Source organism: Papaver somniferum, chromosome 4, assembly GCF_003573695.1.
Source record: "Papaver somniferum cultivar HN1 chromosome 4, ASM357369v1, whole genome shotgun sequence".
Taxonomy (NCBI): domain Eukaryota; kingdom Viridiplantae; phylum Streptophyta; class Magnoliopsida; order Ranunculales; family Papaveraceae; genus Papaver; species Papaver somniferum.
The window spans coordinates 38,627,509-38,649,059 of record NC_039361.1 but is presented as its reverse complement, the minus strand read 5'-3'; the positions used below and the strand labels follow the sequence as shown (position 1 = coordinate 38,649,059).

Here is a 21,551-nt window from a genome sequence, read left to right as displayed (position 1 = left end):
GATGTATCTCAAAACAAGAAGGCAAATCCTTTAAATAGGTTCTCAAGAACCGACTAAACAGAAAAGAAAAGGAAATCTAAACAAACTAGGAAAGAAAAGACTTGCAAGGCAAGTAAACTGAAACAGACGGATGGGATCCCAAAGGATCAAAAATTATAGTTGATACAGAAGCAAGGGATCAACAACCATTGTTGATACACATAAAGATGTACTACATCACACTTATACTGATAATTTAAAATATTTCTATAATAAATCAGTTTCAAACCAATCATACCTCTCAGTAAAGAATAAGAATTACTTATTTTTTCATTGGATCCATTTCAGAGAGAAATTGATCGTCTAATCTTCTTGATCAACAATTTGATGCGACTTTTCTTTCAGTTTTTGATTTGCTCAGAACTTTAAGAATTGAATTAATCTGAATGTTAAGATTGAAGAAAAGGGAAACGAGAGGAGTCGACATGGAGGAGAGAAGGATCCGTTAGGAATTAGGTTTTAGGGGAAATGATGGATAACTTGGTGATTTCAGCATATTAAAAACACCCCCTAGCGGTATACCCCATATGGCTATAAAATTTACATCCCCCAATTGTGTGTTCATTTTAAAGTGTTGGTGATGTAGTTAATGATAAAAATAGACATGTTTCAAAAAGTAGTTTTAATTACAATTTTATTATAATAAATTATATTTTTAATTTTAATATATTTAATAAAATATAAGTAATATTTTTTACTTTTTAATTTTTTTAAAAATAATAAAAAAATTACAATTAATATTTTCTTTTAAAACAAAGTCAATTTACATGGAGTTAGTTGGTAGCCTAGCAACGATTTGCGCCCCAACTCCTTTTTGGATAGCTACACCAACCCTATGAAAAAGAAAATTACCTATCTTAGAATTAGCATCATGACTAAATAAGCAATTTCTCAAACGGTTCAAAAAGAAAATAAAATCATCTCCTAATTCGCCTAATATAGAAAAAGTTAAAACCGCAAAACTGTAACCATGAGATGTGCATGTGTCCAAGTATTTGGCACGCTTACGGTTGATAGTCGTAGAAATAGCTCGTCCTGGAACGAAACTACATATTCCTCCACCAGTGAAGGGAGAAATCCTCGTAACGTCAAAAAAAGTGTCTTGACCATTCTCCCAGTTATATACAAGAATGTCAGCTGGTTTTAAGCCATTGCCATCCGCCAAAAATCCCAAAGAAGCCTCCTTTCTAGCAGCTACACCATCTTTGTTGCATATATCCATGACCACATCGTGAACCAGATCATGTCTGAATTTGGGGCCGACTTCATTAGCACAATTGACGGCATGATCACCAAATGGATCCATACTGCGACAACAACATGGGCACACTATCCACAGCAAAAAGAGGCACACCAAGACGGTATTGGATTACAACCCTAAACTGTCTCGACCCAATATTTTGGTTGAGCCCAGCAATAAGAATCGCCTTTAAAAAATCCATAACATGAGCCACCTTGTTACTCTACCAAAGAACTGCATCTCTTGCAGACATTGCAAACCTGGAAGTCAATTCTCTCTTAACAACATCAAAGTAACGAACTGCCAATGCTTCCATGGGGTGAGGGGCAATGTCTTTGATATTGAAAGTAGAAGAAGTAAGGCCACAAGATTGCATATACTTGTTAAGTGCTGACAAAAATTGATGGTTGGGAGCAGAAATGTCTACAGAGCTTATAATAGTACCTTGTAAGCGTTGAGTCTGGACACAAGACGCGAGATACAAATACTGACTTGTATCTTCCATGGTGTAAACTCCCAACCCACCATCCTTAATGGGTAGAGTAGCGATCCGTCGCTGAAGAGGACCAAACCCAGGACCATCCCCTGTGACTAAGTGTTGTAGATATAGAAACTGGTGGTGATCAAATTGATTGGACGTAGCCTGTAAGACTTGAAGATTAGTGTTGCGCATGATAAACCAAAGCTTGGACACACCAGCGAAGTTGCGAAGAAGTAGGAGTTTAGATTGTGGATCTTGTAACTTCTTTATTTATTTATTTTTTATTATATTTAAAATAAAAAGATGTCATAGAAGGCTTTCAAAACAAAAGCAAACAAATTCTGATTTTACAAGGAGTTGGTTGGCAGCCTAGCAACTAGCTGGGCACCAATATTACTATTTTTTTATAATTATTTTTATTATTCAATATAAAAAAATCATGATTATGGTTTTCTTAAAAAATATTACTATTTTAATTATTATTTTAAAATGAAAAATTGAAAAAATAGATTAGAAATATAATGCTAAGTGTACAATATTCTAGGGTGAAATAGAGAACCAATTAAATCGAATTACATGGGTCCACAACTCCTGCTTTTCCAGCTTTTAAAAGCTAGTGCGGAGTAGCTTTTAAAAGCATGCCTAAAATGAAAGTGCTTCTCTCCAAAAGCACTTTGATTTTTTTTACCAAATATTTGTTACAAGTTTGTTACAAAGTGCTTAGGTTGAAAAAAAGCAACCCCAAACATGGTTTTAGTAAAGAAGAAAAGAAATCCTAATTAAAATCTTACGGTTATGATAACCATATAAAAATGATTATGGTGGGTTTGATTGCAGAATTCACAATTTCGAGGAATTTAAAAGGGAACATTATCTATATACCCCTACTATGAGGCCCCTTGCAAATATACGCTTTTGAACTTTACAGATACCCCTAAGCTTAAGACATTACTAAAATACCCTCTTTTATATAGTGTATATACAAAAAGGGCTAACCATTATTCAAAAAAACAAAAAAACAACCTCTACTACCCGCCACCATTGTCCACCGCCGTCCACCACCACCAACCACCACCGACGACCACAACCACCACCGCCGCCGCCGACCACCAACGCCAACCACCACTCTCCACCGCCGCTAACCACCAACCACCACCATCGCCAACCACAACTGTCCACCACCGCCAACCACCACCAACCACCGTCGCCGTTAACCAACACCATCAGTGTCCACCACCGCCGCCACCAATCACACCGCCGCCCTAAATAACCGCCACCCACCGCCGCCGCCAACCACCACCGCCGTCAACCACCACCACCGCCTCCAACCACCACCTCCGACGACCACCACTACCATGTGGAGTCAACTAGAAGAAGTTGTGTCCATATCGGAGGCAACTAGATCAAGTTGTCTCCAATAAATAGTGTCCATACAGGAGGCAGCTAGCTTAAGTTGTCTCCAAAAGTGGAGGCAACTAGCTCAAGTTGTTTCCAATAAATAATGCACAAGAACAAGTTGCAAAACAAAATGGAGCCAACTAACTCAAGTTGTCTTCGAAAGTGAAGGCAACTAGCACAAAGTTGTCTTCAAAAGTGAAAACAACTAACCCTAGTTGTCTCCAAATATGGAGGCAACTAGCACAAGTTGTCTCCAAAAAAATAAAAATTGTACACAAACAAGTGAACCTAGTGTGAGTCGAACACACATCTTCTAACATATAGTTAGTTGTGCTACCATTGCACCACAGATTCGTATATACGAAAACAACATATCAACATATAGTCAGTTGTGCTACCATTGCACCACAGATTCGTATAAAAGTAACTCAGTCACTTCCACCTGTAACAGCTTCATGACCACAACCAACATGAGCCAACAGCTGTAGTCACATCTATGCCCTTACTCAAACACCATCATCAACACACAAGCAACACCAACTCCTTGTTATGCTCTATCCATCAGCTCATCTGTAATTGTACTATCCAGCACTCTCAACTCCACGGTTGTCTCTGTATATAGAGGTAACTGGCCAAAGTTGTCTCCGTATACGGAGGCAACTTGAACAAGTTGCCTCCATATATGAAGGCAACTTGCACAAGTTGTCTTAAGAAAAATCTTCTTATTAATTACCCCTCAAGTACACAGTCCAACAATTCAGTTCTTCAGTTCTTTGTTCTTCCCTGACTTGCTCATGCTCTTGTAATTCCAGCTGCAGAACTCATTCTAACAAAACCATCCAATGCTCTTCCATAAAAATCACCAAAGATGCACAAACCCATGATAGTCAACATCTTCAATTCCTTCATACCCAATCTTCAGCAGCAACTAAAAACAACAACACATAACTGCAGCTGTTGCTACTAAAATACCACTTCCATCAGTCCATAACCTATAAAACCTAACATCTAGGTTTTGTTCTCCATAATCATCTCACCATCTACGCCACAACTCAGCACATCAGCACCAACCAACTGCATTGAAATCACTTCATACATTCTGCAACTTCTTGAGTCACGACCAACCAAAAACATCCATGAACATCCGCACTTTCTGTAGCTTATGCAGCAGCTGCAATTGCGGTACTATTCGACCAGCATTACCTGCTACCACAAATTCAAGCATCTTCCCTTTTACACAACACCAATACAATCCACAACTACCTCAAATCATCACTAATAACAGATTCAAACCCTCACAATTCTCATTACCACCACTAGTTCATTCACTATCAACTCTTCTGTAGTAACACAATTATAAAATCACCACCAATTTCTCATCCACTATCACATTGTAGATTCATCTTCTCCACAGTTTCAAATAATCAACTCCACCTTCTCAAATTAATATCTACCCTGCATTTTCACTCATAACAAAAGCAGTTATATAAGAACTCATAAATGTACTACTTACACAACGAATCCTTAAATGTGCTTCATTTCTGCACTTCAGTTGGCATTCATCTACCCCAATAACAACCAACACCTGCTACTAACTGCACTTCAGAAGCTCCATAATCTATTGCTCTGCTTCAGACTCAATAACATTTCCACTGCAAACCAGCTTTAAATCAAACACCTGCTGTACCATCCCATCTGCAAACCAAAGCAGTACACTCAGTTTGACCTCTATTCTTCATCCCAGAACCTTCACGGATTACACCTGCCAATTTAAACTCCATACACAGCCACACGAAATAGATAACAACATCAGATTTAACCCTTTAATTCACCACATCAAAGCCATTTATCTGCCAAGACAAACCCAATTCATTATTGAGTTATAAAACACCTGTAGAGCATCATTTATTAATTCAACACAACACCATTATTCAATTCCATCTGCAAGCTATAAGCATTAATTCTTTCTCCTCTTTTCTGGTGCTTCAAAATCAAAACTTCTCCAGCAACTCCTCTTCCATTTAAACCATCAACACAACCAGCACCATCTCGAACTCCACCACCATACCCATAACAACTCCACCTTCTCTGTAACTGTAGCTGCAACTTCCACCTAAATCAGCAACAACAGTACTCATAACAACCAACAACCAACTCTGTCATCACTGCCAACTGCAATTTTTCTTCTCAGACCACCAATTTCATTCTTGACAGAACCTCCCATCTTAAAATTCATCATACTTGAATCCATCATCAAATCCAACCAATTCAGGATACCAAATTCGAAATCACAGAAATATTACTAAAACCCATTTCGAATCGAACCCTAGAAACAGCACCCTTAAATTTCATATCGGTTCTTCTTCATCTAATATCCCTAACCCTATTTCTAATTCATAAATTACAGTGACAAACACCATTATTTGCTTTGACTAATATCTTCTCTGCCTATTAGAATCAAAGCTCGAGCTTCATATCTCCATTTAAACTCAGAACCATTATCATCAATCTCACATTATAGATTCATCTTCTCCACAGTTTCATCATATCTCCATTTAAACACATTATGATGGTGGTAGTGATGAAAATGGTGGCGACAGAGATGGTGGTGGCGCGAAGGTGGTGGCGGTGATGCTGAAAGAGGAGTTAAGAGAAGACCATATCGTTTCAGATCTGAAGTTCAGAAGGAAAGGCAAAATGCTCGATAAGTTAATAAGATGATGAGGGTGTTTATGGGATTAAGATAAAAATTAGTAGCCTTGTTTTTGGTTAAGGGTATTAGTATAATGGATAAGGTTATTTGTGCATGACCCATGGATAGTAGGGGCATAAATAACATTCCCACAATTTAAAATCCAGCTGGATTAAAAATCCCTAGATTCATGTATATCCCTCATGCGTTTAGTAACTCAGTCAAAATACCTAGGATTCATAGAATTTCCTTGTTTTAAATATGTGTACAGTTTGGCATTACCCTCAAAATATTAAAATTAGATATATATATATATATATATATATATATACACACATATGTTAGAGAATAGCTTGGTTGAACCCACCAAGCGTTGGTATGTCAAGTTTGGTTGTCATATTTTAGTGAACCAAAACTCATTTAAGAGTCCCTTGATTAAATGTACTAGAGTCAACTTCGTATAGGTTAGCTTGAAAGTATTAGGATATGAGACATTACAAGTATTGCAAAGACTTGAAGAAGTGAAGAAGTAAGGAGTTACAACCACAAAATCATCCTTCCACTTGAGGTTAGTGATATTTGACTTGAACTGTTTCATTCCCTAACGTATCTTTCAAGTCGTGCATATTGAAAACAAAACTGCGAAGCATGAACACTCTAGATAGACATAGTATTAAGGAATACAATACGAGGTTTATTGCTTAACCATTAAACTTTGTAGATAAGACATCGACATAATCGTTTGAATGTTATTGTGATTATGTATGGGTATGAGGTGAGGATTTCATCCTAGGAAACAATGTTTTACATGTGTTTTAAGGAATTAAGTTCATGAACTTGGTTCGTGAATCGAAAAGGAAATCACCAGGAGTTATTGGGATTGTTATTCATGGCATATCTTATGAACAACCAATATGTGTGATTAGTATAACCGCTCATGACTTGTTTGTGTTCTTGGTAAAACTATTCACATAAGGCCTGACTTATGTATTGGTATGACTTTTATTAGTGAAACCGATCTTAAGTAATCACCTAATGGTATGATCGAGTTTGTGTAGTTTGTAAGACCTAACTCTGGGTAAAGGGGAACCGATCCTAGTAAGAGGTACAACACATCACAAAGGGGAATCAATCATTGTATGAGGTGCAACAAGGATTATAGCAGAAAGGGGAACCGATCCTATGGACATGTGCAACACATATAAGTTAGATACCATGTATATGTGGGGAACTAATCCTAGTACCTAGTCAACCGAATTTTGGGAAGCTAGTGTGACTATGCACAATACTCACATGGAGGTAGAACCGAAACTTGTTTTGGTAGAACCGTTAAACCCATGATTTGTGATTGAGTGTTCTTGATCAATCACATAGCTCTTGAAATTCAGATGAACCAATTATAAACTTGTTTGGAAGCGTGGTAAATCAGTTTCAAGTGTGTAAGTATGGAATAGGACTTACAAAGTAAGGATGTCGACACACTTTGAACACGTGCATTTATGCGTATCTTTTATTGTTCAAAGGTATTCCTTAACAGGTAAAAGGAAGAAAATCCCAGGATCGAAATTAAATAAGTTAAGAATCTTTTAATTAAGGTTTTTAATTATATATATGGAAAATAAGAATTAGTAATGTGCATTTACTAGTTAAAGATTTTCCAAGGAGATTTTCGATCAATATTTTGGACAGAGCATTCTCAGGAATTATGAAACCCGAATTTGGAAATTATTACTGAATATCTTGGGAATATTTTCGGTTTTGGAAATTCCTTGGTGTCCAAACTTCCTTGTCTATAAATACTTGAAGTTTGCATTTCTAGCAAACTAATCCTTCGTGACAGTAAACTTCCTCTGTTGTACTGATACTGGTGAAGCCGCCTATTCGGAGAGGAGAGTAACCTAATTAGGCGAAATCTCTTACGACCGCTCAGTTTAAAGTATTCTTTGGGATTGAGAAGCTCTATTAGTACCGTTGGTGGGAAACTAGATAATTGCGGTTTGTCTTTTGTTTTCGATTGTTTTGATTGACTAACGGTGGTTGAACTTTGATTGCACCTAGTTTGTTTATGCTTGAGAATCTTCTCTTTTGATATAAGATTCACTCAAACTTGTTCAAAGTTTCGACAGTGATCTTTAGACTGTTGTTAGTTCTAAAGACGATCTTGTGATAATCCATTATTAATAAACTCCGTTCTGTGTGTGATTGATCACAAGAGATTCAAGTAATTGTGTGCATGTGTTTATTGAAGATCTAAGAAGATTTGAAGACAAAGAAGAGATATAAGATTTCTAACTTGGTTATATAAATCTTTGGTGTGCACAATACTTGTTTCGGTAAAAAGAGGATCCAACTATAATCGATTTATCCTTGTGGTAGATTGGATTGATTAGTTGAGTAGATCGGCATCAATACGGTTCTTTGTGATTAAAAGTATTGATTGCAAAATCTTACGATTACCTTTGGTAATTGAACATAAGATAGATCTAAGGACCTGACAAAGGAGTTTATTGAGATAAACAGAAGAGCCTTTGTCCGACTCATATCACTTGGTTGAAGATAGTTGATACCAAATAGATTTGTTGTTCCTTTACTGTTTGGAATACGAACCAAAGGAATTGTTCCAAGTACGTGACTTATTCATAGGTCGGAGGCGTGGGAATACAGATGGAACTAGGTGAACTATAGGTTTAGTTGCTTGGTCTCAACTATACGAAGCTAGGTGTAATTTTGTGTAGCGCCTTCATCCTGAGAGTATTCAATTCTGGACAAGGTCCCGTGGTTTTTATGCATTTGCGGTTTCCTCGTTAACAAAATTGTGTTGTGTCATTTACTTTATATTTCTGCATTATAATTGTATTATTATAATTAAAGTAAATTACACAAACGTTAATTCCTATTTACTTGATAAGTGAATCATATTGTGTTTGGTTAAGTCCAAAACTTTTTTTATCAAGTAACATACTTATTTGTTGTATTGTCTCGATCTCGTATCCATAGTCGATCACACGAAGTGTGAACCGATTAGTTGCATTGTCTCGACTCAGTCCATAGACAATCACTTTTGGAGAAAGGACTTATAGGTGGAAAAGTTTTAGCTTGAGGTATATTTCGGTACCCTCGCCTTTTCAATATATATATATATATTCTAATTTACATTAATTATAAATCCCTTGATAAGTTTCCCATCAAATCTTAGGGGGGAGGGTCCGACTTCATATGGAGGATTTGCTGGAGAAGTGATTTCCCTAGTTTCCATAGATACATAAATTATTTCTTTGGTAAGAGTTAGACTTGCAATGAGGTTATTTCCATAGTTTGAAGTTGTACATTATTGTTAGCTCAAGTACATTCTATTAAAATAATTCCTACCGAAGATAATTTCAAACTACTAAGAATATACAATGTGTACAAAGAGGTAGTTGTCTAGAAGAAGATCTAAAATCTTGAATCTCAAGCTATATAAATTCTTAGAAAGAACTTAAAACTTTCCACATTAAGGAATTAGTTATAAAAGCAATTCTTAAGCGTGTGAAAAGTTTTCCTTGAAATCTAAAGAAGATTGAATGAGTTCAAAGCCAATAGTTTATTAGATTGACCTGTTTATCTTTGAAGTCCATGAACTCAGGTGATGACTTCATGAACTCATAAGTGAGAAAACAGAATTTAGAATCTTTATGGTTCGAGAACTTAAACGCAAATGAAGTTATAAAAAACATTCAAGCCTTTAGGTTCGCGAACTCAAAAGGTTAGGTTCGTGAACTCAAATGCTCAAAAAGTTGTAGGAGAATTTTTCTTGTACTGGGTTCGGGAACTCACCCTTTTAGGTTCACAAACTCAAATCGCAAACAATGGCAGTTCTTGCGACAAGTGAAAGATTTCACAAGAAAGCTATAACATTAAATGTGAATATGAGAGATTCCGAGACTAATTAGAAATATAAAGGAGGATTGATTTTTTTCTATACGGACAGAACTGGCACTATTTTCAGTAACTGACACTGACGATGCTTGCAAGAAATCCATGTATATTGAGATGAATAATCAACCTTCCAGAGCAACACAATAAAAAAAAAGGAGATTTAGAACACTTCTTATAAAGAGGGGAAGACATATCATATCATGGAAAATAAAAACAACCAATACTGTGAGAATTGCAAAACTGATCGATCCTCGAATGAAGGATGTTGAAAATTTTACCCGGAGTTGAAGCCAGCATGGTGGAAAGACCGTAAGCAAACTACCACAACCATCTACAATAAAGAAGAAAACTAAGAATAGGAAGATGAGGTCATCAACGGACCGCCTTAACATGATCATAAAATTATGACGATGACAAGAAAAGGGGTCACAACTGTGACAACAGAAAATTACACTGGCCTGGAACCAGAGATACCAGAATCTGTTATAGAAGAACTATTTTGGGCGTATGCTCAAGTCTACAAGACACATATCCTTACTTTACTTGATAGCGAATTACAACAAAACTTGATATCTGAACAACTTGTGAAGAAACTGAATTTGAAGACAACACCACACTCTAAGCCATACCCATTAGAATGGTTGAAGAAGTATAAGAAAATGCAAGTGACGGCTCAATGTACCTTTGAATTCTCCATTGATGGGAAATATATGGATCAGGTAACATGCGATGTTATCCTATTAAATATATGTTCCATTGTTTTAGGTAGTCCTAACCTATAGGACAGAGATGCAACGTACTTACGACGAGAAAATGTTTAGAAGCTGGTAAAAGGTGGAAAAATATTTCACATTTGTTAGAGCATAGCTCAGTTGAACCACAAGTTTTGTTATCCCAAGATTGTTGTCAATGTTAAGTGATAAAAACTATATCTTGATTTCTAGTTCACTAAGTCAAGATTCAGATAGGTTAGAATCGTAGTTGAGTATCAGAGATCACCCTTGAAGACCGAAGATCGACGAAGAATTTGGAGAATTTCTGTATCAGTATGTGAACATTGAACCCTTCTATTTTACTCACTACACCATCATTCTATCTATTGAGACTACATCGCATGACTTATAATAGATTATCAAAGAAGATGTTTTGAGTCAAGCTTTTCTTGTGAAAAATCTCGAAATATGATTTAGCAATTGGATGTTCAAAGGTCCTTAAAAATATTTTCTATGAATTAATTTGTGGATCAGTTGAAAATTTTCCATGCAAATGATTATATCACTTGGGAATGTTTCAAACATCAAAAGAGAGAAATATGAACTTACAGGAATTTCTACTCAGGGTAAGTTGGCGAACTCAGTTTTCAAACAATAGATATCTGAGATTCAAAATTACAGGAAGGTTGGCGAACCAGTTCTCAAACCACAAGTTTAGTTGGGAACAGTTCACGAACCTGGTTAGTGACCCGTGCTGAACTGATTTTAATGGTTTGATTGATTGGCTAACAGTTGGCGAACCCGGTTCACGATCCGAGGTCAACTAAGTTCGGTAGTCTAGTAGGGTTGGCGAAACCGGTTTACGAACCGAAGCACCCTTACTTGTGAACAATCCTTACGGTTGGCGAACCGTTATATCAACTGTCCCGACATTGTTTAGCAGATGCTTAAAGACTTATTATTTTAATATGTTTAACATTGCTAGAACTCTCTTAAGCACTTCTAAAACATCATTGATTTATTAAACACTTATGTGTTTGAAATCATGATTAATTTCTTAGGTGTTTAAATGAAGATCAAGTAGGTTTTAGTTCTTTGACTAACTTTCCAAACCGAACAGTCATTCTACAAGGTTCAGTAACCAAACCTATGTGTATAATCTTTTATTGCAGTTTGAAGACCTATTGTTTGCTTGATTCTCAAGTTATCTTATCTAGAAGTCTAAGCTAACCTTGGTATTTGAAAACTATAAATAGAGCATCTCTGTCAACTGGTAAAATTAATGCGTGACACTTCGTGTCCTAGTTGATCATAGAGTCGACTCTATTGACTTTTTAGGTATACGACTAAAAAGACTTCGATTGGGGATTCGTGAAGCCAGGTCCGACTATCTTTACCTTGATAGTTTGTGAATCCTGATCTTGCTTTTCTGTTATCGAGGTTTTTGTAATCTCTTTCAGGAAAGATATATAGTAATCACAAAGTTCTATTCATCTCAGACTTTGTGGTTCCTAAAGATAAATATCTAAAGACTGGTCTTAGCTGATCTTTCAAAGATTTTTCTTGAGAGGTGGTTAAGAATCTAGGCCGCTCTTCAGGAGTCGTAAGTTTCGGATTTGTGAGGTTTTCTAGATTGCTATTGCAAACAGATTTCCAAACCTTGATCTTTGATCTAAACAGAAATGAAATAGGCTTATGTGTTAGAGGAAGATTGGTATCAAAAGTCTTCACTTCAACTGTTATGATGTAAAGGACGTCATCTAAGGGAATCAAGTGCGTAGAACCTTGTGAGGTTCAAGAGACCTAAGGAGCGTGACTGTAACTGAATCGCTTGGAGGGTGGATTTGGTCTCAACTACATTCCAGTCTGAAGTCTGATAGTAGGCTAGTGTATGTAGCGGTTTAATACAATGTGGTGTTCAATATGGACGAGGTCCCGGGTTTTTTTTTCTATTACAGTTTCCTCGTTAACAAAAATTCTGGTGTCTTGTGTTTTTGTTTTCCGCATTATATTGTTTATCTTTATAATTGGATTTACAAAGGTTTATACGTATTCAATCTAAGCGGATACGTCCACTTAATTATAATCGATTACGAGACTAGATTCTTGTAGAATTTGTATCTTGAAAGATAGATAACAAGTTTCACTTGGAAGAATTCCGATTAAATTATTTTGATACGACTACATTGATCTTGGATATTGATTTTTAAGATCATTAAAGTACTCTGCTTAACAATCAGGTTCACAGACCTTGTGTCTATATACATATTGATTGAGTACAGGTTGAGATATTCACTCTATATATATTGTCAATGATCGTTAAGTTGGTCTACTTGCAATTGTGTTAAGTTTTATCTACAACATCGGGTAATCTCACAGTTAAATCCATGTACTCAAAATTAAATGAAAGAACAATTAACAACTATAACTTAGGTTCGTCTGACTCTTTTTGGAAAGGTCTATGGGCTTTAGATCTGTCTCAAAGAATAAAAAAATTCACATGGAAGTGCCTTTAGAATGCAGTCTCCACAAATCTCAAGTTATCCAGATTTATGAAATATGTCTCACCTAAGTGTACCTTCGGTTGTGAGGAAAAAGAATCCATAAAACACCTATCCTTCCATTGTCAATATGCATCATCAGTATTGCTACAAGTTCATATCCAGTTGAGTTAAACTTTAGTATTTCAACCACATTTTTAGATATCTGTAAGGATGGATAGAAAAGGACAACCCAGTCCTGCCTATAGAAATTATAATGAAAAAAATTTGGTTTATATGGAAAGAAAGATGTAACAGAACATTTGAAAAGAAGCAATAATCTTATTTACATCTTGCATTAGAAATACAGAGGCACTTGAACTTCTGGCATAAAGAGAAATATAATGCCAATCTTCCTGGAAATATAACAGCAACTTGGAACGCTCCCATGAGACTTCAAAGTAAAATTAACTTAGATGCAGCTTGGGTTTCAGAAATTGTATTAGCAGGTTTTTCCTTAATTCTTAGAATTGATGCAGGTTACTTTGAACAAGGAAGAGCATGACCCATCTCAACATCATCTCTTGAAGAAGCAGAAGCACTAAGACTTCTACATGCAGCTAAACGGGCAAGAGAATGCATATTTTCAAATTTCAGTGTTGAGGGAGATTGTAAGAACCTTTTTGGTTACTTGAATGGCCTACCTTTCCAGATAACCTGGCAGAATCAAACTATTATGGAGGAAGTAAAACATGAAATTAGCTTTTGTTCAAACTTTTTTGGTTTTCTTTGTTCCTAGATCAGCAAACAATGTGGCTGATGTTCTAGCTAAGGATGCTAAAGCTTTTAGAACTGTTCTTAATTGGGTTAGTGTCCCTCCGTCTAGTATTGTTCAAGCTTTAGAAGTATATAAATCAAATGTTAGAGAAGAACCTGTTATCCCAACATTCGAGGACTCTACTCATTTTGATGTAAGGGTTGCTAACTCCCTAAATTATCTCTCAGAATGACTATCTAGTTTACAAAATAAATAAATAAATCAAAGCTAAACTAAATCATTTAGAAAGTTTTTCTCCCTCAAAGATTTTCTTTCCTCCCTGTAACAAAAATCCTTGTGGGTAACCTTGTTAAATAGTCTACATCGTCTAGGGCAACCTGGATCGTGTGCTTAATAAGCCTCGGACAATCCTATCCTTGTAAGCCGGTTTTCGAGGTTAGTAAGGCCCGCGGATTCCTGACATGGTATCAGAGTTAGGCCCCTCTCAATGCTATCTGTGTGTCCGTGGTTTCCGTACCACTCTGTCTCCGTCTGTGTGTGTCCGTGGTTTCCGTGCCGTTCCGTCTATGGCTTCCATGCCGCTCCGTCTATGTAGCCCTAGTCGTTGAGGGGATGTTAAATAGTCCCACATCGTCTAGAGCAACCTGGTCGTGTGCTTAATAAACCTCGAACAATCCTATTTTTATAAGCCGGTTTTCGAGGTTAGTTAGGTGCGAGGATTCCTAACAAACGTCATGGATAGTATCCAAAAAAATTTGTTGTTATTCTCCAAAATATGGATATCAGATCTTCCATTAACTACTGACACGCCTAGCCTAGGCCGAGGCATGTGTTTTAAAATGAAAAGCAACATCATTTTTCTACCGAGGAATGGTCTAGAATCATTCATTTATTTCGTGAAAAGAATGGTCCAACACCATTAGAAAGAAATTTTAGTTCGGTGAAGTTTACTTCTTGTCGTCTACTAAAAATTAGAGTATACCAGGTGCTGTTTGTGTTTATTACTAAGATTTTCTCTATTAACTGCAATACTGCATTGTCTTTTCCATTTCCTGTAAACACCATACAAATACACACTGACGCAACCATCAACCCCACCATTATTTCTTTAATAATACCATCCGGCATCCACCGCTGCAGGTTAAAGTCGGACTTTTACAAACGTAATTAGTTTGAAAACTTGAGTAACAATTATAGTTAGCATATTGATCTACATTCAAACAAAGAAAAAACCATTTGACTCAAGAATCCGGAGCAATGTCATAATCTAGCTAACAACAACTATCACGGATATATCCAATCAAAATTTTAGTTGATATACAATGAAATGACAGCGTTGAATATACCGTACCAAATGGGCATCAAGTAGCTAGAGATGCCTAGATTGACAAGTTACACAAGTACAATGATGTCCTATCCTATGAAGTAGAATGTACGGTTAAGCGTCCTTGGTTCTTCAATTCCAACCATATAAATATGGTCACGTCCTTATCCTTTCATCTCGATTAAACTAATGATTTAGAGCTTAATTATTAAGTTTTGATCTTTTGTGCGAATCACTAACAGTGTCATTTTTAGATTCAATATAGCTGTTATTCTGCTAATATTTTACAATGTGACGTCTGGGTAAACAGAAAATTTAGCTCTTAGTTTTGTATCAATTAGGTAATAATCACATGATGTGAAAATCGGAAATTAGCTTGTATCAATTGGTCAAGTAGATATTTCTTTCGTTTTTTTCCCCTAAAATAAAAGAAGAAGATATATTTCGTTGTTAGGGATGACTCCGAATATATTAGAGAAAGCGACTAAATCCTGCTGGACTGTGATGTCCTGACGAGTTACCTTTTCATAAATTGTGCTCGTCATTGGGATATTTTTGAGCTAGGTAATATGATTTCTGAGTAGAGGTGCTCTCGTGTGAATTTCGCAAATTTGCTAGCATTATCATGCATTACCGGTTATGTGGCAGCGTGGCTTATGCAATATAAAGTAGCTGTGTTTATTTGCACTTGGGCATGGCGCAGGCAACGCAACCTGAAAGCTTTGAAACCAAGAAAGAGAGCACCTTATAACTTGCATGAACTTTTACTTGGTTTAACAAAAAAAAATATCTCATGGGAGGGAAACATATTTCAACCCTCGGGAAAGCTTCTGATTGAACTCAAGTGGACATTGTTAATTATTCCGGTAACGACATCCTAACCGTGATAATAACACTAATCTACTTATCCAACTTGGAGATTATAATTCATCAAGTAGCTAGATTGATTTCAAGTCTCCATCTCTGGTGATGGATAGAAAAGTTGACTCTCTTTAAATTTTCAAAAAATTTATGATCATGACTCATTTGTAGTGGACATGTTTGGTTTCTAGTTAAACAAGAAAACAAAAGCAAAAATGATTCGTTTTCTTTTTCTGTTGCAAGTAGGGTTTTGATATGTATGAATATCACGATTGAGATGAGAACAATGATATCACTACAAATTGATTAGTATGAGCACATATCATAAAATATAACCAGCTCACAAACGGTCAGACATTAGGTGAGTATAAACTATAATCAACATTAATTATTAAGAAGAGAAGACGAGTTTAGGTAATAACACGGTAGAGTACAGATAACGATTATACTTCCGAAAGCGTAATTTATCCCAGCACTATTGCAGCTTCAACCTGCAAGCAAAAAATAGCTAGCTTTATACTTACGCCATAAACTAATCTCCATTACATTAGTTGGTGCATGGTTAAACTTGAGAAACGAGTTAAGCGTGAGAAACGAGCTTCACATCTGGCTCATATTGATTACATATTTGGTAAGAACACACTACACTTAATTAGTAGTCAACCATGCATTCGAGAACAAGCCCTCATGTATTGACTTGATCAACAAGACTAATAAAAATACGAAAATATACAAGCGCGTAGTGTACGTAGGGAGAAACTTTCACCATCTCCATTAAGCAGACATCTTGCGTGTTGCGCGCTATACTGGTATAGGTTTTCTCTTAATGCAACCCATGTATAATTACAAATTTGAAGTACGCGTTTAAATTCTTAATTGTTTTTTAGAAATGGATATGAACCAAATCCTGATATTTGAGTGTATGGTGTTTCCATCAAGATTGAGACAATTCGACTTTGAACCTCCTTCACTAGATTCGATTTTTTGTAGCTGTAGTGTCTCACTTCGATAGTGAGGTTGCCTCCCTGTTGGGTCTATGAAATTTCAGTGGAGGTCTATTGTTTCCTTTATGTCGCTGCATCATTTTAATTTTTGGAGTATTATACAAACTGGGGAGCTCATGTGTTTCTAATTCAGTCATATAACCTTGAGAAGAAAATGGTTGCACAGGCTTACATATAATTTGGTTGTCTAAGACTACTTGCGCTTATTTGACAAGGGAATTTGATGCATTAGATTCCGTTCCAAAGAATATTTATCATAAATTAATAAAGATAATTTTAATCCTTCAAAACTCCCGGAAGACATATTCTGTGGGGTGCAATTCGGGGGAATAATATTTGGTTTGTTAAGCACTAGCACTACTACCTTAATATAATTGTTGACAAATGTTTTGCATCATCTATATCTAGTCACTGCTCATTAGGGTGATTTACTATTACTGCTCACATGCTTATCCGAAGCATCTTTATCCTCATAGAATGTCATATTAAGCATATACTACGTTGAAATATTAACAACTTTTGGGTTACCAAATTTATTCTGGGATTGCTTATATAGTAAACCCAATTTTGAAAATGGATTTAGTTATATACATTTCTCTTCTACGGCAATAGAACCTCCATTACAAGAAATCAAATGTAACATTCAAAATAAAAAGTGATACTACTCCAGAAATGGATATCATATACGCCCCCATTGACACCCTTAACTAGGTCTAGGCGCCATGCGGCCAAAGAAATGTATTCTAAAATGAAAGGCAACACCATTTTTCGGCTGAAGAACGGTCCAAAACCATTTTTTTAATGGAAAGAATGGTCCAAAACCATTAGACAGAACACTAGCTGAACTTTATATCCGTGTCGGCTACTAAAAATTGGAGTAGACCAGGTGTTGTACTTGTTTATGTTTATTCCTGATAAGATTTTCTTTGTTAACTGCGTCTTAAATGCTTTATCTCTTTCATTTTTTTTGGTAAACGCCCTACAAATCCACACGTTGGATTTTGTTGGCTAATTCATGTCAACTGTTTACAGTTTCTACACGAAAAGACTTTATTGCTTCTAATGACCTTTTCTCGTTTGATATATCAGAATATATTTAAGGAACCAGAAGTTATCATTTTGGAACCCCACTTCCATTATCTTGAGAAACAAGGAATACCAAACCCACGGCATTTATAAAGTAGCACTTCCTCTAGAAGTAGAACTCCATAAAGAAGAAAAGTAAGAACAAAGAGACAAAGAGCAAAGAAAACACAGCAAAAAAATAAAATAAAATGAAGTTGATTTGGTGCCCTGAAACAGCCTCAAAATCTTACATTGATACTGTTAAATCGGTAAGTAGTCGTTCAATATTCAAAACCCATGTTGTTTTATGTTTCGATTTCATTTTTTGTTAATCCGGTGTCTTAATTTAACCAGACTAATCCATGGGAATCGAGACCATGCGGAGGTAGTTGTCGCTCAAGAAACTGCAAATGATCTTGAGGAGAGCAACCCCGCGGTCCCATCTATACGAGGCGATTGTATTCGATTTTTAGTACTTCTTTTTTTCTGTCTTTGAATTTGAATCTCATTGAAGTTTTTTTGATTTTGTGCAGTGTGAAAATATTCAAGAATCAAGTGTAGCAGAGCTAATATCAGGCATGGCAGGTGGATGGAAACCACAATTCATCGTAGAAACATGGTGTCATGGTGGTGTCATTTCAACGAGCGTCGGTTTATCGATAGCCAGTCTTCACACAGATGCACGACACGTCTGTATTGTACCAGATGAATTATCCAGATCGGAGTATACAGAAGCCATGCAAAAGGTATTAGGTGTGTCCTTGTCGTCATTGCCGGAGATTATTGTCGGAGAACCAGAAGAAGTGATGAATGGATTAGTAGGTGTAGATTTCATGGTGGTTGACTGTAGGCGCAATGACTTTTACAAGACACTAAAGTTCGCTAAATTGAGCCAAAGAGGTGCAGTTCTAATCTGTAAGAATGTAAATTCAAGAAGTACTTTCGGAGTATTCAGATGGAAAAATGTTCTTAACGGTGGTTCGCGGGTGGTTCGCACGGCCTATTTGCCTATGGGAAAAGGAGTCGATATTGCACATGTAGCGGCAAGTACTAATTCTAATTCATCGATGAAATCAAGTGCTAGCCGGTGGATCAGACATATCGATCATCAATCCGGCGAGGAATACATCATCCGGCGATAATGTTCTTGGGTTTTACCAATTTTTATTTGTTTTTTCATCGTTGTATATTAAAAAGAAAAAAAGAGGTTGTTTTTTTAGTCATCGTTTATCACAGTTGTGATAGTCTTTTGATTTTGACACAGGATTTGCGACTCAAAACAAAGAAAAAAAATGAAAAATGAAAGAAAAGAAAAGAAAAACGATGGATGATGTCCGTTTATGTAAATTTTGATGCCGATTAACTGGATTGATGACGAATGGTTCTGTAATTATCTTTTTCAAGAAATAAATATATCTTGTCATTGAACTTAAGAATTAATGGCAGCGTATCTATATTTATCCGGTGGGATTGCAGTGTTGTTGTTGTCCTAAGCAGCAGGTAGGACGAGTACTATGATAATACTCGTTCTTGTTTCTTGAATCTTTCACAAAGGCATTTCAAACACTTGGAGCTTCTCTCTATCTCAAGAGCGTAATCGAAATGATTCAACCAGATGTGAACCCATGATCTATTATGTAAGAGCATCTCTTATGGAATACGTGTTCTTTAAAATACTAACACGTCTAGAATCTGAACGCTTTCGAAAAAAGAAAACCTGTCGAGTGGTTGTTTGATAATTAAATTTTAATCTAATATTTTTTTTATTTTATTTTTTTATTGCATAAAAACACACCTTAAAATTAACGAAGCAGAAAATTACAGACAACAGTTAAGGACTCCTTTCTAACAAGAATATCCAAAAAAAAAGGAAAGGATACCCAAATATCCTTGACACAGTATTTTCTAGCTCGACGTGCAAGACGGTGTGCTAATTTGTTTTTAACACGCTTTATATACACAACTTTAAAAGAACGACAACTAGAAAGTAAATTTCAACAGCCTTCAAGAATATCACTGCTTCTCCATGCAACATTTGTATTATCTCCATTCACAAAATCCACCAACGGGAGACAATCACTAACAAAGATGACTTTAGACAGATTCATCTCTTTAGCCCAAGAGATTGCAAAAATTAGTGCAGTTGACTCAGCACCAACTGCATCTGGAATCATCCGAAAGTCCAAACGAGTTCTTCTTATTCTGCCTGCAATATCACACCAAATAATACCCAATCCCATATTAAATTTTTTGAAGGAACCATCAATGAACATAAAGTGCTCCACATCTGCTCTAAGAATTTTAACATCTCTATTCACTTTCTAATCGGTAAAGGGGGAGCAATATATGTGTTAGTCATTCTTCTTGCATCAATAATAACTTTCTTCAAATTTATAGTAATACTCCTGAAGATTACATCACACCTTAACTTCCATATGCACCACATAACAATAACACCTATACTTGGCCAGCTAACAACAAAAGGGGATATGCCAAGAGTATTATCATGCCAGTAAAGAAATAACTCATCAATCCATTCCAAATCAGTAGTAATTAGATGCTGCAGAGAAACCCCAAACCAAATATGTGCAGCAATAGGACACTTAACAAATAAATGCACAACAGACTCTTCCTCATTATAGCATAAAGGACATTTGTCATCCATGTAAGGATTATAGAATTTAACCAAGGAATTAACATGCAACAGTTGAGAAAAGATTTTCCACATGAAAAACTTTATTTTCGTAAGACATTCAATCGACCAAACTTTCCTCCAAAAACAAGCATCTTCCAAAGTACTATTCTTATTCATATAAATTTTGTAAGTCGATTTAATAGTAAAAGCACCATTTTTAGTATGACCCCATATTATTTTATCTCTTTGACTAAGGTTCAACCTAATAGGCCTAATTTTGATAACTTCTTCTGGGAAGAAACATTAAGATCACTAACATAAGTATAATCACTATAGGCCTATTAAGTAGCAAAAGGTATCCAATTAGAACTCCAAATACTTGTGGAAGTACCATCATTGATTTTACTAATTACATTAGCTCTGATAAAGTTCAAACTAATAACTATGCCTTTCCATATCCATGATGAAGTCCGCTACTTTGTCAATTTCCAACAAATTCTGATAAGGAAAATACTTATCTTTCAAAAATATAGAAACCAAATTATTCGGATTATGAATTATTCTCCAACCTAATTTGCAAAAGAACACCCTGTTAGCAGCATACACTGTTATAATGCCCAGACCACCACAAATTTTTGACTTACCAATATCACCCCAAGAATGAAAATAAGCAGCGTGTCTTGGGTCTTTCTTAGACCACCAGAAATTTCTTTGAATTGAATCTATTTTTGAAATAATATTTTTCGGAAAAGGAAAACAGGACATATGATAAACTGCCAAACTAGAGAGTACATGCTTTATCACAACTGTCCTACCAGTTACATTCAATTTATACTTCTTACAAGAACTTAATCAGGAATAAAAATTCTCTATCAAAAACTGAAAGGATTTTGTTTTATCTCTGCCAATAAATAGCAGAGTGC

General features: G+C 35.9%; 1 protein-coding gene across 2 annotated transcripts; it reads left to right on the top strand.

The window, feature by feature from the left end:
- The first annotated feature begins 18,040 nt into the window (after positions 1–18,040).
- LOC113273755 lies at positions 18,041–19,426 on the top strand. 2 transcript variants are annotated; one of them, XM_026523376.1, is made up of 2 exons: positions 18,041–18,262; positions 18,348–19,426. In XM_026523376.1, exon 2 carries the CDS (start codon positions 18,572–18,574, stop codon positions 19,133–19,135), a length of 564 nt encoding a protein of 187 aa, XP_026379161.1. In that variant the 5' UTR covers positions 18,041–18,262; positions 18,348–18,571; the 3' UTR covers positions 19,136–19,426. The 2 variants fall into 2 exon arrangements, with proteins under 2 accessions (XP_026379161.1, XP_026379160.1); XM_026523375.1 differs by having other exon boundaries at positions 18,042–18,262; positions 18,527–19,426.
- The last annotated feature ends 2,125 nt before the right edge of the window (positions 19,427–21,551 follow it).

Bases quoted from the DNA above. Each gene is read 5' to 3' on its own strand.
- LOC113273755 (XM_026523375.1), top strand. From the start codon at position 18,203: ATGAAGTTGATTTGGTGCCCTGAAACAGCCTCAAAATCTTACATTGAT. The intron at 18,263-18,526 runs GTAAGTAGTCGT...GATTTTGTGCAG, and splicing joins ACATTGATACTGTTAAATCG to TGTGAAAATATTCAAGAATC.